The sequence below is a fragment of the Zosterops lateralis genome (assembly GCF_965231275.1).
Source record: "Zosterops lateralis genome assembly, chromosome: 31".
In the NCBI taxonomy this organism is placed as follows: Eukaryota; Metazoa; Chordata; class Aves; order Passeriformes; family Zosteropidae; genus Zosterops; species Zosterops lateralis.
Window position 1 is genome coordinate 2580108 of NC_139791.1, and position 15057 is coordinate 2595164.

Below are 15057 nucleotides of genomic sequence, written 5' to 3' on the forward strand. Positions count from 1 at the left end.
CACTCCTAATTGTGATGAACCTGAAAAAGGAGGAGATGAAATGAATGGTACCTGCATCAGATCTGACTGCACTGGGGCACAGGGAGCTGTATTCTTCCCCTGGGCTCCCGAGTTTAGGGTGAGAGCAATGCTAAAGATGAGGCAGTATCTCACCAGCAAAAACCTGAACTGAAAAATAAAAGTTTTTAGTGAAATTCTCCCAGAGAAAGATAAGTAGTTTTGAGGGGTCTCCTAATATAATTACACAGGATTGACTAAAGGAAATCTGTCCCAGCTTGTCAATGTCTTCTTTCAACAGCCCACCATGCCCAGAGTGAAGAAATGTCCAACAGCAGCTCCATCAGCCACTTCCTCCTGCTGCCATTGGCAGACACGAGGCAGCTGCAGCTCCTGCACTTCTGCCTCTTCCTGGGCATCTCCCTGGCTGCCCTCCTGGGCAACGGCCTCGTCATCAGCGCCGTGGCCTGCGGCCACCACCTGCACAGCCCCATGTTCTTCTTCCTGCTCCACCTGGCCCTCACCGACCTGGGCTCCATCCTCACCACTGTCCCCAAAGCCATGCACAATTCCCTCTGGGACACCAGGAACATCTCCTACACAGGATGTGCTGCACAGCTATTTATGCTTGTCTTTTTCATTTCAGCAGAGTTTTCCCTCCTGACCATCATGTGCTACGACCGCTACGTGTCCATCTGCAAACCCCTGCACTACGGGACCCTCCTGAGCAGCAGAGCTTGTGCCCACATGGCAGCAGCTGCCTGGGCCAGTGCCTTCCTCTATTCACTGCTGCACACAGCCAATACATTTTCCCTGCCCCTGTGCCATGGCAATGCCCTGGGCCAGTTCTTCTGTGAAATACCACACATCCTCAAGCTCTCCTGCTCACACTCCAGCCTCAGGGAACTTGGGCTTCTTGCTGTTAGTCTCTGTTTAGCATTTGGCTGTTTTGTGTTCATTGTTTTCTCCTATGTGCAGATCTTCAAGACTGTGCTGAGGATCCCCTCTGAGCAGGGAAGGCACAAAGCCTTTTCCACCTGCCTCCCTCACCTGGCCGTGCTCTCCTTGTTTGTCAGCACTGGTTTTTTTGCCTACCTGAAGCCCCCCTCCCTCTCCTTCCCATCCCTGGATCTGGCCGTGTCAGTTCTGTACTCGGTGGTGCCTCCAGCCCTGAATCCCCTGATCTACAGCTTGAGAAACCAGGAGCTCAAGGCTGAAGTGTGGACACTGATCACTGGACAATTTCAGAAACACTAAACTGCTGGCCAATTTCTACAACTCCTTTCTAATAAAAGTGATCTTTGAGAGCACTTGTGGGTTCATCTGTCAGGTGTTAATTCTTTGTTATTTTTCAGTGACGTTCATGAAGCAAGGGCCCTGTTTATGTCCTTTCCTGTTTTTATTGCCTCCACCTTTACTGATGTGTCAGTGAGGGGCTGTGCTCCTGTAGCTCTAAACAAACTAAAAGATCCCCCAGCAAAGTTTTCTCCGGAGATCCCCATTTTGTTCCCGTCTCTGTCACTGCAGCAGCAATGTCTGTGCGCAGAGCTGGGGCAGATCAGGGCTGGCACAGCAGTTGTGCCCAGCACCAGCAGCCCTTGGTGTTGCCATTGCTGCTCCCGTGGCCCTGCCCCACTGCCCTCCTGGCCCTGGTGTTGCTGTAGGGCCTGAGGGCTCTCGGGGCCGGGCACAGGGCTGGGGGTGGCAGTGCCGGGGCTGCAGCAGGGACAGGCCATGGGCACTGCTGGGGCAGCGCTGACGCCTCAGGGCAGGGCCTGGGGGCTCCAGGCTCCTTGCCCAGGCTCTCTCCAGAACACGCCCAGGCCAATGCTCAGCACAGAAAAGCCCCGTGAGCAGCCCCAGGGTGGCCCTGGCAGGCTGGGGACAAACAGCATGGCTGGGGCTCTGCAAGGTCCCTGGGGGAGACGGGAAGGAGCAGCAGAGCAGGGGCTGATCCATCCCCACTGCACTGGACACCCCAGGGCAGCGTCCCAGAGCGTCCTCATGCACCTGCCAACAACATCCCCCCTCTGCAGCCCTGGCCTCTCCCCCAGCTCACACAGGTGCAGGATCCTTGCAGGCACAGACAGGGCAGCACTGGCTCAGGAGCCCCTGTTTGCAGTGCCCAGAGCAGGCCTGAGCACTCTCATGGTGTTGGTGTGGGGAGATGAACCTGAGGGAGCACAAATGCCATCAGCCCCTGGGGTCAGGAAAGGCTGGGGGATGGGAGAGAAACCACTCAGGTTTGTTGTGGCTTCTGTAGTCAGCCAGAAAGTTTGTTCCCATCAGCTGTGAGTTTCCTGCCCCACTGCAGACATTGTTTTTCAGAGCCAGGGCTGCCTGGCAGCCACCCCCAAACTGCCCTGAGAATTTCTGTTGCTTCACCTTTGCTTTCTTTCCTCTTTCCTGGTCCAGATTTCTTCTTCTTGCCAAACCGTGTCCTCTGCCCTCCAAAGACCCCACCCCTGTCTGTCCTTTTTCCTCTGGCCCCACTCCCCCTTTCAGCTCCTGAGTTGGCACTATTGGAACACCCCTTGGGGATCAGGATCATCCTCCAAGTGCTTCAGGAATTTTCTGCAGGCTCCTGCAGTGCCTGGTGCTGTTCCCTTGCCAGAGGCACCACAGGCCAGGGGGGCAAATCTGGGCTGCTGTGTCTGGCTGTGGGGCTCCCTGTTCTGGGCAAGGAGGAGGGACTGCAGAGGCTCTGCAGGTCTGACAGGATGGGCTTTGGGTCCTGTGAGGAGAAGTGGATGGACCTGGGCTGCTGGACCTTTCGAAGAGGAGGCCCACGGCTCATCCTGTAACTGCTGCAAGGGTGGTTTCAGAGAGTCACAGAATCAGCAAGGTTGCAAAATACCTCAGAGATCATCAAGTCCAACCTGAACCCTGACACCACCTTGTCTCCCCTGAGCCTCCTCTTCCCCAGGATAAACAATCCCAGCTCCCTCAGCCACTCCTCACAGGACTTGTGTTCCAGACCCCTCACCAGCCTTGTTGCCCTTCTCTGGACATGCTCCAGCCCCTCCATGTCCTTCCTAAATTGGGGGCCCAGAAGTGGACACAGCACTTGAAGTGCTGCCTCACCAGTGCCAAGCACAGGGGAAGAATCACTGCACTGCTCCTGCTGGCCACACCATTCCTGATCCAGGCCAGGGGCCATTGGCCTTCTTGGCCACCTGGGCACACTGCTGCCTCATGTCCAGCCTGCTGTCCAGCACTGCCCCAGCTCCCTTTCTGCCTGGCCACTCTCCAGCCACTCTGTCCCCAGCCTGGAGCACTGCAGGGCTTGTTGTGGCCAAAGAACAGGACCCGGCCCTTGGTCTTGTTCAACCTCCCATGGCTGGATTTGGGCTCTGGATCCAGCCTGTCCAGGGCCCTGTGCACAGCCCTCCTACCCTCCAGCACATCCACACTCACACCCAGCTTGGTGTCATCTGCAAATCCGCTGATGGTGGACTCAATCCCCTCGTCCAGATCATCAATGCAGATCTTGAAATCCACGCTGGCTGGCTCTGATCCCTGGGCCATCCTGTGGCTGCCCTGTGATGGCATTCAAGGTGATCTGTTCCATAACCTCTCCAGGCAGCCAGGTCAGGCTGACAGGCCTGGAGTTCCCCAGATCCTCCTTCCAGCCCTTCTTGGGGATGGGCTCCCATTGGCCCCTCCAGTCCTCTGGGAGCTCCCTGGGGAGCCAGGACTGATGAGAAATGCTGGAGAGCAGCTTGGGGAGCTCATCCACCAGCTCCCTCATTTCCCTAGGATGGATCCCATCTGCTCCCACAGACACCTGTGAGCATCTGAGTGGCTCAGCAGGTCACCAGCTGCTTCCTCCTGGATTACAGGGGGCTCTTCTGCTCCCTGTGCCCATCTACCAGCTCAGGAGAACACTTGTCCTGAGGACAGTCTGTCTGATTGTTGAAAACTGTGGCAAAAATGGGTTAAGTACCTCAGCCTTTTCCTCATCTTTGGTAACCATGTCCTCCTCAATAGGAGGATGTCCTTACCCCTCCTTTTGCCATTAATGTATTTATAGAATCATTTTTATTATCTTTCAGACAAGCTGCCAGGTTAAGTCCTAATTGAGTTTTCACCTTTTTAATTTTTTTTCTGCATGACCTAGTAACATCCTGAAATATTTCCTGAGTTTCCTGCTCCTCTGTCCAAAGGTGATGCACCTCCTTTTTTTCTCCTGAGTTCCTGAAAAAGCTCCATGCCCAGCCAGGCAAATTGTTTTCCTTGCTACCTCATGTTTTGGCACAGAGGGACAGGCTGTTCCTGCTCCTTCAAGATTTCTTTCTTAAAGTGTGTCTGTCCTTCCTTGACACCCTTGCTTTTAAGGGCTCTTTCCCTTTAAAACATCAGTATCTGCTTCAATACTCCCCAAATCTGCATCCTGAATAGGCCAAAGTCTGCCCTCTGTAAGTCCAGTTTACAAGTTTTGTTGATGCCTCACCTTTTACATAATATTTGAAAACTCAATAACTTCATGGTCACTGTGCCCCAAACAGCCTCTGACTACCACAATGGACATTGTGTGGTTTCCATGGGCCAGTGATTTTGTAGAATGAGCATTTGTGTAAGCTCACCAGGTGTAGACCATTTATCATCTGGTAAGAGGAGGTCACAGAGTTGACTATGACATCATAGAGTGGGTTATGTGAGGTCACCAAGCAGCTATGACACCATAGGCAACTATGTGACATCACAGAGCCAGCTGTGACATCACAGGGCAGATGTCTGGCAGCTGCAGCAGGGTTAGGGAAGGGCTCCAAGGTGGGGCTGGAGCCCTTGGGCTGTGAGGAGAGGCTGAGGGAGCTGGGCTTGTCCAGCCCTGAGCAGGGAAGGCTGAGGGACTCCTGATCCCAGCCTGGCAGTGCCAGCCAGGAGGTGATGGAGAACACAGAGCCAGGCTCTTCACTGGGGGCCTGGTGGGAGACAGCTGACCATTAGTATAGGGTGAAAGAGGGGAGCTTCAGGCAGGACAGGAGGAAACCTTTGTTCCCATGGGCTCAGTGAGGTGCTGAGATGCTGCCCTCTCCCTGTTCTTTGGGATTGTCCAATCCAGACCAAATCAAGCCTTGAAACACTTGGTCTGACCCAGTTTCTGACAGCTTGGGCTGCTGAATTGCTGAGGTCCTTTCCAGTTCAGCTTTCTAATGATCCTGGGACAATGCTGGTCCCTGTTTTAGACTGGAGCAGAGCACATGGGACAGGAGCCCTGCAGGGCTGTACGAGACCTGCAGCTTGTGAGGTGCATGAGTATGTCTTCATTAGCTGGGTCATTTGAGTATTTTTAAGAAATGTCAAAGTTTTCCCACCAGGAGAGACCAGGAATTTCCTGGAATTGTACAATGCCAGGAGAAGAAATATTGATCTTCCCCTCTGTTTGTGTCACTGGCTGGACTTCTGTATTTCATGGAGCTGTGCCTTCCCTTGGTTTTGTTTGCTAACAATAAATGAACATCCCTGTGTGTCTCAGGCAGTTCTTTTTCCAAGGAAAGCAGGTGGGAGTTGGTGCCAAGGAGCTGAAAGCTGCAGGTGCAGCCTGGAGTGGAGGAAGCTGAGATTCGCACAAGGCTGCTCTGAGTGCCAGGGTCTGGATGAGGGAAATGGTGGGGTGGGGGTAGGGACAAAGTGTGATTGATTGTCAGCCATGAAGGGTCTTGATTTTCAGCTCTATTCAGACTGGATGAGGAGGTGCTGGGGATCAATCTCAACTAGAGATTCCTGATGTCAATCTATAAACAGGAAAAAGACACTAAATAAGGAAAAAAAAACCCAGAAACAAACACAAAACCCTGCATTTTTTAAATATATAGTATATTTTCTTTGAATACACTTCTGAAATCTGTACAATTAACCACAGAAGAATTGAAGACTTAAAACTGAATTATTTCCAGGGGCTTGTCTTGTTTAGAGTGTTTTTAAATATTAATGAGCCTTTGGCACTGAATTCCTGAATTGAAGACCTCAAGACTGAGCAAGCCTCTGGGGAACTAAAATTCTTTAGGGAACCTCCAAGTTGCTGAGGATCCATCCTCAGCAGAGCAGGAATGAATAGATTCCAGGAGTTTCCAGCTGCTAAAGAGCTGTGAGCTCACGTGCAGGCACAGGGGCTCCAGGTGGCATCTGAGGGGTCTCTGGGATCCTGAGGATCTGTTTGGTCACACTCAGTCACAAAGGCTCCATGGTGGCATCCCAGGGGCCCTTAATCTTCCTAAGGCTCATGAAGTGACAGTCACAGGGCTCCACAGTGACAACAGAGGTGTCTCTAAACTGCCAAGGTGCCAGTTTGTTACAGGCAGTGGCAGGAGTCCAGTGGTGACATCCCTGTGCTCCTAAAGAACAGAGGTCAGAGACACTCACAGGGTCTCCATGGGGACATCCCAGGAGTGTCCAGGCCCCCAGAGAGCTGGGATGTCACAGACACTCACAGGGGTTCCTGTCATGGGTAGGGTGGCACCTTCAGATGAAGTATATTAGAGAAGCTCTTGTTGGGTAACAAGGTGCAGAAAGGACCCCCAAACTCCCATTTTTTCCCCCAAGATCCCCCAAACCAGGACCCCCAAGCTTTCTAAAATCCTTCTGTGAGAGGATGCTGGGAGTGGCTGGATCCAGTCTTAGCCCCAGACTTTGTCAAGTGTTTATGTGTAAAGGATTATACAGGTGGAATTGAACCTTTGTACAACTTTGTCCCACAAAATTAAGAATGGCAAACCAGAAGTATTTGTGTACATGTCCATATGACTGATTATGATCATGATTAGACACAATGGTCTTAATCAGAATTATTTACGCACAGTATAGGAACTGTAACATCTATTTTAATATAGTGCTCTAGGAAGCAATTTTAAAGCAATTGTATAAAGCAAAACCAGTTATTAAGTAGAGAATGGGTGTCACTCCCCCAGACCAACAACTGTGGGCTAATCTCTTTAGCTCAGCCTCAAGCAGTGACTTTGAAGGTATTCTCCACTCCAGGGAGAAATCTCCACACACCCCCAAGGAGGGAAATGTTAGGAGATGCTTCCACTAAAATTTGAGATGGGGCATTTCTAGTCTGAAGTGTTGCCCTGTCAGTCAGATGTGCCCAGGCTGTGCCAGCTCAGCAGCTCTGCCGGAATTCTCAGTGATGTCACTTAGTTGTTCCTTTCTCTGGGGATTTTACCAGCTCTGCCACAGCTTCAGCTCCCTCTCAGGATGTTGAAATTTGGGATGGAGGAGTGAGGCTGGTTTCAGCATTATTCACCACAAAAGCAGCATGACCTCCCTTCTTCATTTCCCACTGGTGGTTTTGCCAACAGGGCCTTGTTGGAGTTGAGCCCATTCCAGGCAGAGCCTCCTGCTCCAGCAGGAACTGCCTTTGCTGTGCCACGACCAGGCCAGGTCCTGCTGCAGGAAAAGCCCCAGGCCAGCCCCAGCACAGGGAAGGGCTCGGGCACAAGTGCAGAGTGCTGTGCTGGGAGCTGTGCCAGGGACAGCCTGGGACATCAAAGGCACCTTGGCAGCAGCAGCTGCTTCCAGGCCATGGCCAGAAGCCTCCCTTGGACACCCGGTCTGGTGACCACCACTGCAGAGCTGCTGCTTCAGGGCTCATTTCTGCCTGGGCTTTGCCCCAGCCCACAGAGTGTCACCTCAGCCCTGACTCTGGCACAGCCCTTGTGCCTGAGCCCTGCACAGCCTAAAGGTCACCTGTGCCCCCCTGGTGCCCATCCCTGGATCTGTCACTGTCACTTCTGTATTCGCTGGTGTCTCCAGCACTGAACCCTCTCTTGTACAGCCTGAGGAACCAGGAGCTTGGGGATGCCCTGAGGAATATGACCACCCTGTGCTTTTCAGAAACAATCAAGAGCCTGTTTTGTTTCTGCATAGCATTCAGAATGGAACTCATTCCAGGCCCAGACTGCTTTGTGCCATGTGTCTTTTTTGTTATTCTATTTGGAGTATTCTATATATTTTTTTATATATATTATCCATAAAGGGGTACCATTAGTCACAGTATTGCTACATCAGTATCTACTGTGGTTGTGTTAAGCAGAGACAGTAAGGAGCCCTGATCACTGTGCATTGAGGTAAAATAAAGTGTCCTGCTCTGCCCTGTGTGTCCAACATTCTTCCTCAGCCCTTCTCTGTCTCTGCAGAAGCAGTGCCTGTGAGCAGAGGTGGAGGGAAGAGACTCCCAGCACAGCAGCACAGCCAGGGACAGTGGCCCTGGCTCTTCCCACATCTGCTCTTCCCAACTCCAGCCTCTCCTTCCCAGCCCTTCTGTGGCTGTAAGGCTGCAGTGCTCTGGCAGTTTGGTCACTGTCCTGCTGCGTGTCCCGGCTGTGAGCACAGGCAGGGACAGGCCATGGGCACTGCTGGGACACAGCTGGGCTCCAGCACAGCAGCTCCAGCAGCAAAGGGCATCTCCTGAGGGCAGAGCAGGGAGGCTTTGCTCTCCCTGCAGAGTCACTCTTGGGAACTGGCCCAAGGAACAGACTCTGAAGAGGCTCCTTGTGTTCCTTGTTCTCCCAGGGCTCAGTGGGATGAGATCAGGGTGCCAGTGTGGCCTTCAGGGGACTCAGGGCTGGCTCAGGTTCTGCTTGTTGGTGGCCAGGGCCCATCAGATGGTGAAGGGTCTGTGCTGAACCTTCCTGGGGCTCTGCAGCTTGTGCCAGGGCTGATTGAATCAAGATGTTAAAGGGTTAAGATTTTAGGCAAGGGTTAGAAGCAATTTATATGGATTAGGATGCACGCTAGGAGAAACAGAAGATAAGTTAATGATTATTAGATGTTGAAGATAGAGCTAGATGATGCATTGCTTGGCATTATGTGTTTGTTTTAAGTTGTGCTTATAGAAGGTATTAAAATAGATGGACCATCATTATGACAAATGGAAGCCAATGGGATGTGACCTGCACCTGGACTCAATACTAATTGATCACAAAGCAGGAGGGATTGGATCATGCCAAAAGGTCAAGAAGGCCTGCCAGCAGCAAGAAAGTAGAAAGGTCATTGGGATGAAGACTTTCCTGACTTCATCCTTCAAGACCACTGACCCAATTCAAGACTACTGACCCAATGCAAGAGAAGAATTGCGTGCGTGAAAGACTTTTAACCACATTTTAATACAAAGCAGGGAGTGGGTGGTGCTGGGATTATGTATACGTGTAAGCATTGTGTGTATGTAAGAATTTGGGAAATAGAGGACAAACAGCCTTGTGATTTGTGGGCACAACTTTAGCAGATTACTCCCGTGCCACCCGACGTCCCATTAAAATATACCACTTTCTAACTTAAACTAGTTAGAGAGTCTTTGTCTATAATTGTATTGGTTTTTCCATGATTCTTTCTGGTCAGCCAGCCAGGAGAAGGCTCTGTTTGGCTGTGAGACCAGCTCAGGTGGTAGACCTCCTTCAGGGCATCCCCAGGATATTCCTGGAGAGAGGGCTCTGCTCCCCAGCTGTTCATCCAGGAACAGACAAGGCCTCTTGACTGTTAAAACTCTGCACAAAATGGTATGTTTAAAAATTGAAAACAGAAACAGTGACCTGTAAGGTGTACATGGGGTCAGGAAATGCCTGTTGGTAACCTGTGGGAGACATCCCATGCGCAACTTGTGCCTCTGTAGGGTGCTTGGAAGCTGCAGTGGTAATTGGCTGCTGGCAGAGAGAACTGTTGTGCCGTCCCGTGGGGGGGCTCAGGCTTTGGTTGCTGGCAGAGGGGGATTTTGCTGTTTGTTGTGCCCTAAAGGGCTTGGTTTGCTGACAATTTGGGGCTAGCAGTTTAGAGGCAAATCCTTGTCTATGGTTATGTGTCGTGAGTGTATCCTGACTTTAACAGCAGCTGTGGGAGAGTTTGTTCAGACCTGCTACTATGATGAAGTGAGAGGGAGTTTGGACCCACAGTTCTGTCTTCAGGTGACTGAAACAGTTGGGAAAAAACAACGAGACTGACTGATGTGTGTTTAAAGCGCTCGATAGCACTGTATGTTGTGTGAATCCTATATTTTTTTCCTAATAAAAAGACACCCCTCCCTGCTGTGATTGTGGTGTGTGTGTACTTTGGTTACAGGGTTCCGTACTTAGTGTAACACCCGATGTTCACACTAAAAGGGTCCGGATTTACAGAAGCAATTAGGACGCTGTTTGGTATTTGGAGTCTTTTTCTGCCTGTGGAATTTGAGATAGAGAGGTTGAATGCCTTAGTGTAGTATTTTTGTAAGTGTTTCCCACTGGAGTCATAAGGCTGATACTAGGTGATACCAGCTTGTGTGTAAGTGACTACTGTGATATTTGCTTATGTGTAAGTGATGACTGTAATACTCGCCTGTGTGTGTGATGACTGTTTTGGAGATGCGGTGTCTTTCTGAGGCGACACTGTCATCTTGTGTCAAAAGTTAGAGGTGCAGCAAGTTTGTTGCATTGGTTTGATTGAAGGTGGCAGCTGAAGCAGGATCCAAACCAAAAGAGTTCAGCCATCCAGGCAGGCCCTTTTCAGATGGTTTCAACTTGAATCAGATGATTTTTTGAATGCTACTGGAGATTGGGTTTTGATAAGGTGAGAGGACGGGAGGACAGAGAGAATTTTTTGTGGTGCTTTATATGCAAGTCATGCTAATAATCATTTGGCTTTTGATTGGGAATTACCCCCAGCTGAAGAAGGACTTAAGAACCCATTGTGGCAGGGACTAATAGGAGTAATCCTTGTTTTGTATGTACTCTAACTATTTTCCATTGGGATATAAACTGGCATCCAGTGTGGGTTCTCCTTTGTTGAAAGAAGTGTAAGAAGAGGTGGTTTTGTGTATTTTACAGAAGGAGGCCTGTGTGCCCCGGGTGTGTTGCCCCTCTAAGGGCAGGGGTAACATCAGGTGTATTCTGGAGCTGCCACGATATTATAACTGGGAAGCAGCACCCACTGAGTGTGAAATAGTAAAAGTCGTTTGTGGCAAGAGTTATTTAGTTTTTGGGAGCTGAGGCATGGACATTGTTGAAGGAGATTGGGAAGAGACAAGGAACAGGACAAGTTTGGCAAAGAAGGGTAGAAGCCTTTCATAAGGGCTTAGCTGTGATTTTAGACACAGAGATTGTGTTTGTAGATTGTTAGAACTATCACAAGGGTAGCTTTGTCTGAGAATTCAACCTGGCCAGATGGATAGAAGGGATCCCTTGACCTCAGTGGTTTGGCCTAGATGAGTGGGAGTTTGTGAATTCAGTAAACTGGTGGATAGACAGGGGACACAAAAGGGTGCATTTAAGTGGATTATACCAGACTTTCACTGGTAACCTGGTGGCTCTGGATGGGGAGCAACCTACTGTAGAGAATTTAAAAAGTCAAGGAAGGGTGAATGGAACAGCTTCTGTTTGTGGGAATTTTCCTGCAGCCTTCAGTGCATCTAGAGGTTGGCATTGTGCATGGGTGTTATTGCAGTGTAGGATTTGAACAGGACATTATTATTATTCTTCTGCTAACGGGTACAGAGAGTGTGCCCAGTGCTGACAGCTCCCTGATCGAGCTGATTTTGAACCAAGGATTTTAAAGCTGGTGTGTGGAAAGTCACACTAAGTACCTGAGCTGTGGGCTGTGCAAGAAAAAGACTGGGAAAGACTGTAGGGACTGTGAGGTGAAGTTTGGATGGACGTGAGATAAGAAGCAAAGAAAGGGATAATAAGAATTGGTGTAGAGTGCTAGTTTTGTTAAGAGGAGAAGAAGCAATGGGAACAAATCAGAGTAGAGAGGTCCCTAAAACTAGTCCTTTGGGATGTATTTTGACACACTGGAAAGAACTAGTGGGTTATGGTGGTACAGAAAACAAGAAGGCTCTTGTTAAGTTTTGTACACAATGGTGGCCACTTTACAGGCTTGAAGAGGGTGTCAGATGGCCACCAGCTGGGAGTTTGGATTATGAGACCCTATTACAGCTGATGCTTTTGTTGAGACAGGAACAGAGGTGGGAAGAGGTGATATATCTGATTTGTTTTTCTGCCTCCAGAACCACCCTGAGTGGCAGAGGGACTGTGGAATTAGGCCCCCCTCTGACCCCTTGATACTGGCTCTTGAGAAAGACAATAAGGCTAATGGATGGAAACCCAAAGGATGTTGCAGTACATGTTCAATAAACCAACACTGCACACACCCTGTCAAGGTGCATCCAGCTGATTCGCTGGAGCAAGAGTTGGGGGATTTGTTTAGACCATCCCCTAGAAGACAATGGACATTGAGAAAAGAAGCAAATTCAGGAGAGTTATTAACCCCAACTCCCACTTCATCCCCCACTTCATTCCCAGATGAACCAACTCCAGTTTCTATCTCAACTCCAACTTCTATTTCATCCCACACTTCAACCACAACCCCAACTCCTGCTTCATCCTCCACACCAGCTCCTTGGGGAAAACCCACCCCAAACTTCTACCTCATCCTCCACTTCACTCGTAGCTGAATCAACCCCAACTCCCACTTTATCCTCTACTTTATCTTCTTGGAAAAAGACTCCACTTACTTCTGAATCCTCCAAACCAATGAACTATATCCACCATTGACCAGCAGTGACAGTGAAGAGGAGCCTCTCCAAAGGGTCCTACAGCATCCCAGACCCCAAAACAAACTAGGGAAATCATACAAACATCCTAGAGGAAGGCAGTAAGTTCTGAAGGGAAAACAACGTTAGTTAAAATTCCCTTTTCTACAATGGATCCAGAAGCTTAGGAAAAGATTGCTAAACACTACCAAAGTGACCCAATAGGTGTTGCAAAGAAATTAAAGTTTACAATTAAACAGTATCAATCTGTTTAAAAAGCATTAGTTTTGAAGGTAGCAGGGAAATTTGCAGTGCTTGTAGAAAAATACAGAAGAGAGTTAAAAATCTCTTTCCTCTTCAGGATCCACATTGGGATCCTAATGATGATGGTGATACGGGAAGAGGAAGATTATCAAGACCTTATAGTGAAGGGGTTGGAGAAGGCAATTCCTAAAACTATAAACTGGTTGGCCCTCTATGCAATTAAGCAAGGTCCCTCTGAAACACCTGAATTTTTAGAACGTTCATGAGATGCAATGCATCACCACACAACCTTAGATCCTGAGCCTGAGAAAGGGACACAACAACTGGTGGGTTTATTTTTAGACAATCTACAGGGGACATCAGACACAAACTTCAGAAGATTTGGGGCCTGACAGTGCACGATTCAGAGACTTTGCTAGAAGAGGCATGGAGGGTTTTTAGCAACCAGGAAATAGGGTGCAAAGAAGGGATGAGAAAATTGGTAGCAGTAGTAAGGGAAGAAGAAAAAGGGAGACGTGGACAAGGGCTCCCAAAGCAAGGACCACCCTGACTAGGGAAAGACTCATGTGCATTTTGTAAGAAATTTGGACATTTGAATAACCAGTGCCCAGAACAGAGAAAGGGTGATGATCAAAGAAGAGGTGATTGAAAAAAGGAGGGAGTAGTTGCTCACATTAAGAAAGACTGAGGAGGACTGGAGGATCTTATCCTAGGGGACCCTCGGGTTATAATGAAAATAGGGAACAAAGGAAAAGAAATGGAATTTTTGGTAGACACAGGGGCAACATACTCAGTGTTAAATAAAGCTTTAATACCTCTAATAGATGATTATGTCATGGTAAAGGAGGCAACTGGCCAATCTGAAAGAGCACATTTTTCTAGACCACTGAAATATAAACTTGGGAAACAATGGGGAATTCACAAGTTTTAATACATGCCCAATGCTCCATCAGCACTTTTGGGTAGAAATTTATTGGAGCAACTGGAGGCAAAAATAATTTTTAAAAATGGAGAGATAACTTTGGAGGTGTCAGGGTCCTCAAATATATGCGGGGAACCTGATGGTTCATTTTGAGGATCTCAGAGCGCAAAAGACACAGCAGGGGACAATAAGTTTACTCAATCAAAAATGCACTTTTATTTAGTGCCAACAAATGCGATACTGGGGAGAGAAAATAAAGAATAGTAAGGAAGATAGAGAAAGAGGGGAAGGGGATTATAGCTACCAACATGGAGGCATGAGTCCTCGAGGCCTAAAGATGCCTATAGATGTGATCTTCTCCAGTGGGATGATCACAAAAGTGAGCGGGGGTCTCCTGAGTTTTTATAGGCTGGTCAAGGCGGGGACCAAAGCGAGGGGCACAGAGCCAAAGTGGGAACCACCTGTGTTGAGGTTGGGTGCTCAGGAACAAACTGCAAACCAAACCTCTGGTATGGACAGACCAGTTTGGACAGGCAGCCTTGGCTCAGTCCACTGTGACCAGTTCCATTGTTCTCACACTCCGTTCTCATGGAGATGGACACCAGTCCTCTGAGACTTGGCAAACGTTCCGCCTCAGCCAGGCCAGGGGCTCCTTTCAGAGTCTGGGGTCTCAGTCCTCAATCATCAGAGACACGCGTGAGGCAAATCACATCCTTGGACAGACTCTGACACTTGCCCAGTCCCACAAGGATTGCTTGAGGCTACATGTCCACGGGGCTGAGCCTACCCATTCAGGAGGAGGGGCTGACCTTGGCCATGCTGGACATGCTGTGCAGCACCAAAGAGGAGAGGCAGAGCCCGGGACAGGTCTGCAGCTGTGACATATGAGCAAGAGGTGGGGGGACAGGGTGGCAGGGGACAGCCCAGCATTGCTGCGGACAGCCTGGCAGCCTCTGGAAAGCCTGGCACCCAAGGGGACAGTGTGACAACCATAGGGACAGCCTGACATTGCTGGGACAGCCTGGCAACCACTGGATAGCCTGACAGCCATGGGGATATTGTGACACCGATCAAGACAGTCTGGCATCTGTTGAGAGTCTGACACCCATGGGGACATTCTGGCATCCCTGGGGACAGCCTGATATCCCTGGGGACACCCTGCCACCCACCTCTGCCTTTCGTCCCTGGTGGCTCCGAGGAGCTGCCGGTGGCTGTGGCAGGGGTCCCACAGCGTGGGGACGAGGGTCCCGGCAGTGTCACCCCGGCGGTGTCCCCAGAGAAGCTCCAGCACTTGTGTGACAGCCCCGACATCGCCGACATCAGCACCGAGCAGGCGGCGAGCCGGGAGGGCGGCCCCGTGGAGAAGCGGCTC

The 15057-nt window shown here is 49.9% G+C and overlaps 1 protein-coding gene across 1 annotated transcript; it reads left to right on the forward strand.

Annotated features, from left to right (window-relative positions):
• Nucleotides 1–321: 321 nt before the first annotated feature.
• Nucleotides 322–1254, forward strand: LOC310920788 (olfactory receptor 14A16-like; the record flags this gene model as incomplete). Its single annotated transcript, XM_083880848.1, has 1 exon — nucleotides 322–1254. The coding sequence occupies one exon, from the start codon at nucleotides 322–324 to the stop codon at nucleotides 1252–1254; it is 933 nt and encodes a 310-aa protein (XP_083736974.1).
• Nucleotides 1255–15057: the final 13803 nt, after the last annotated feature.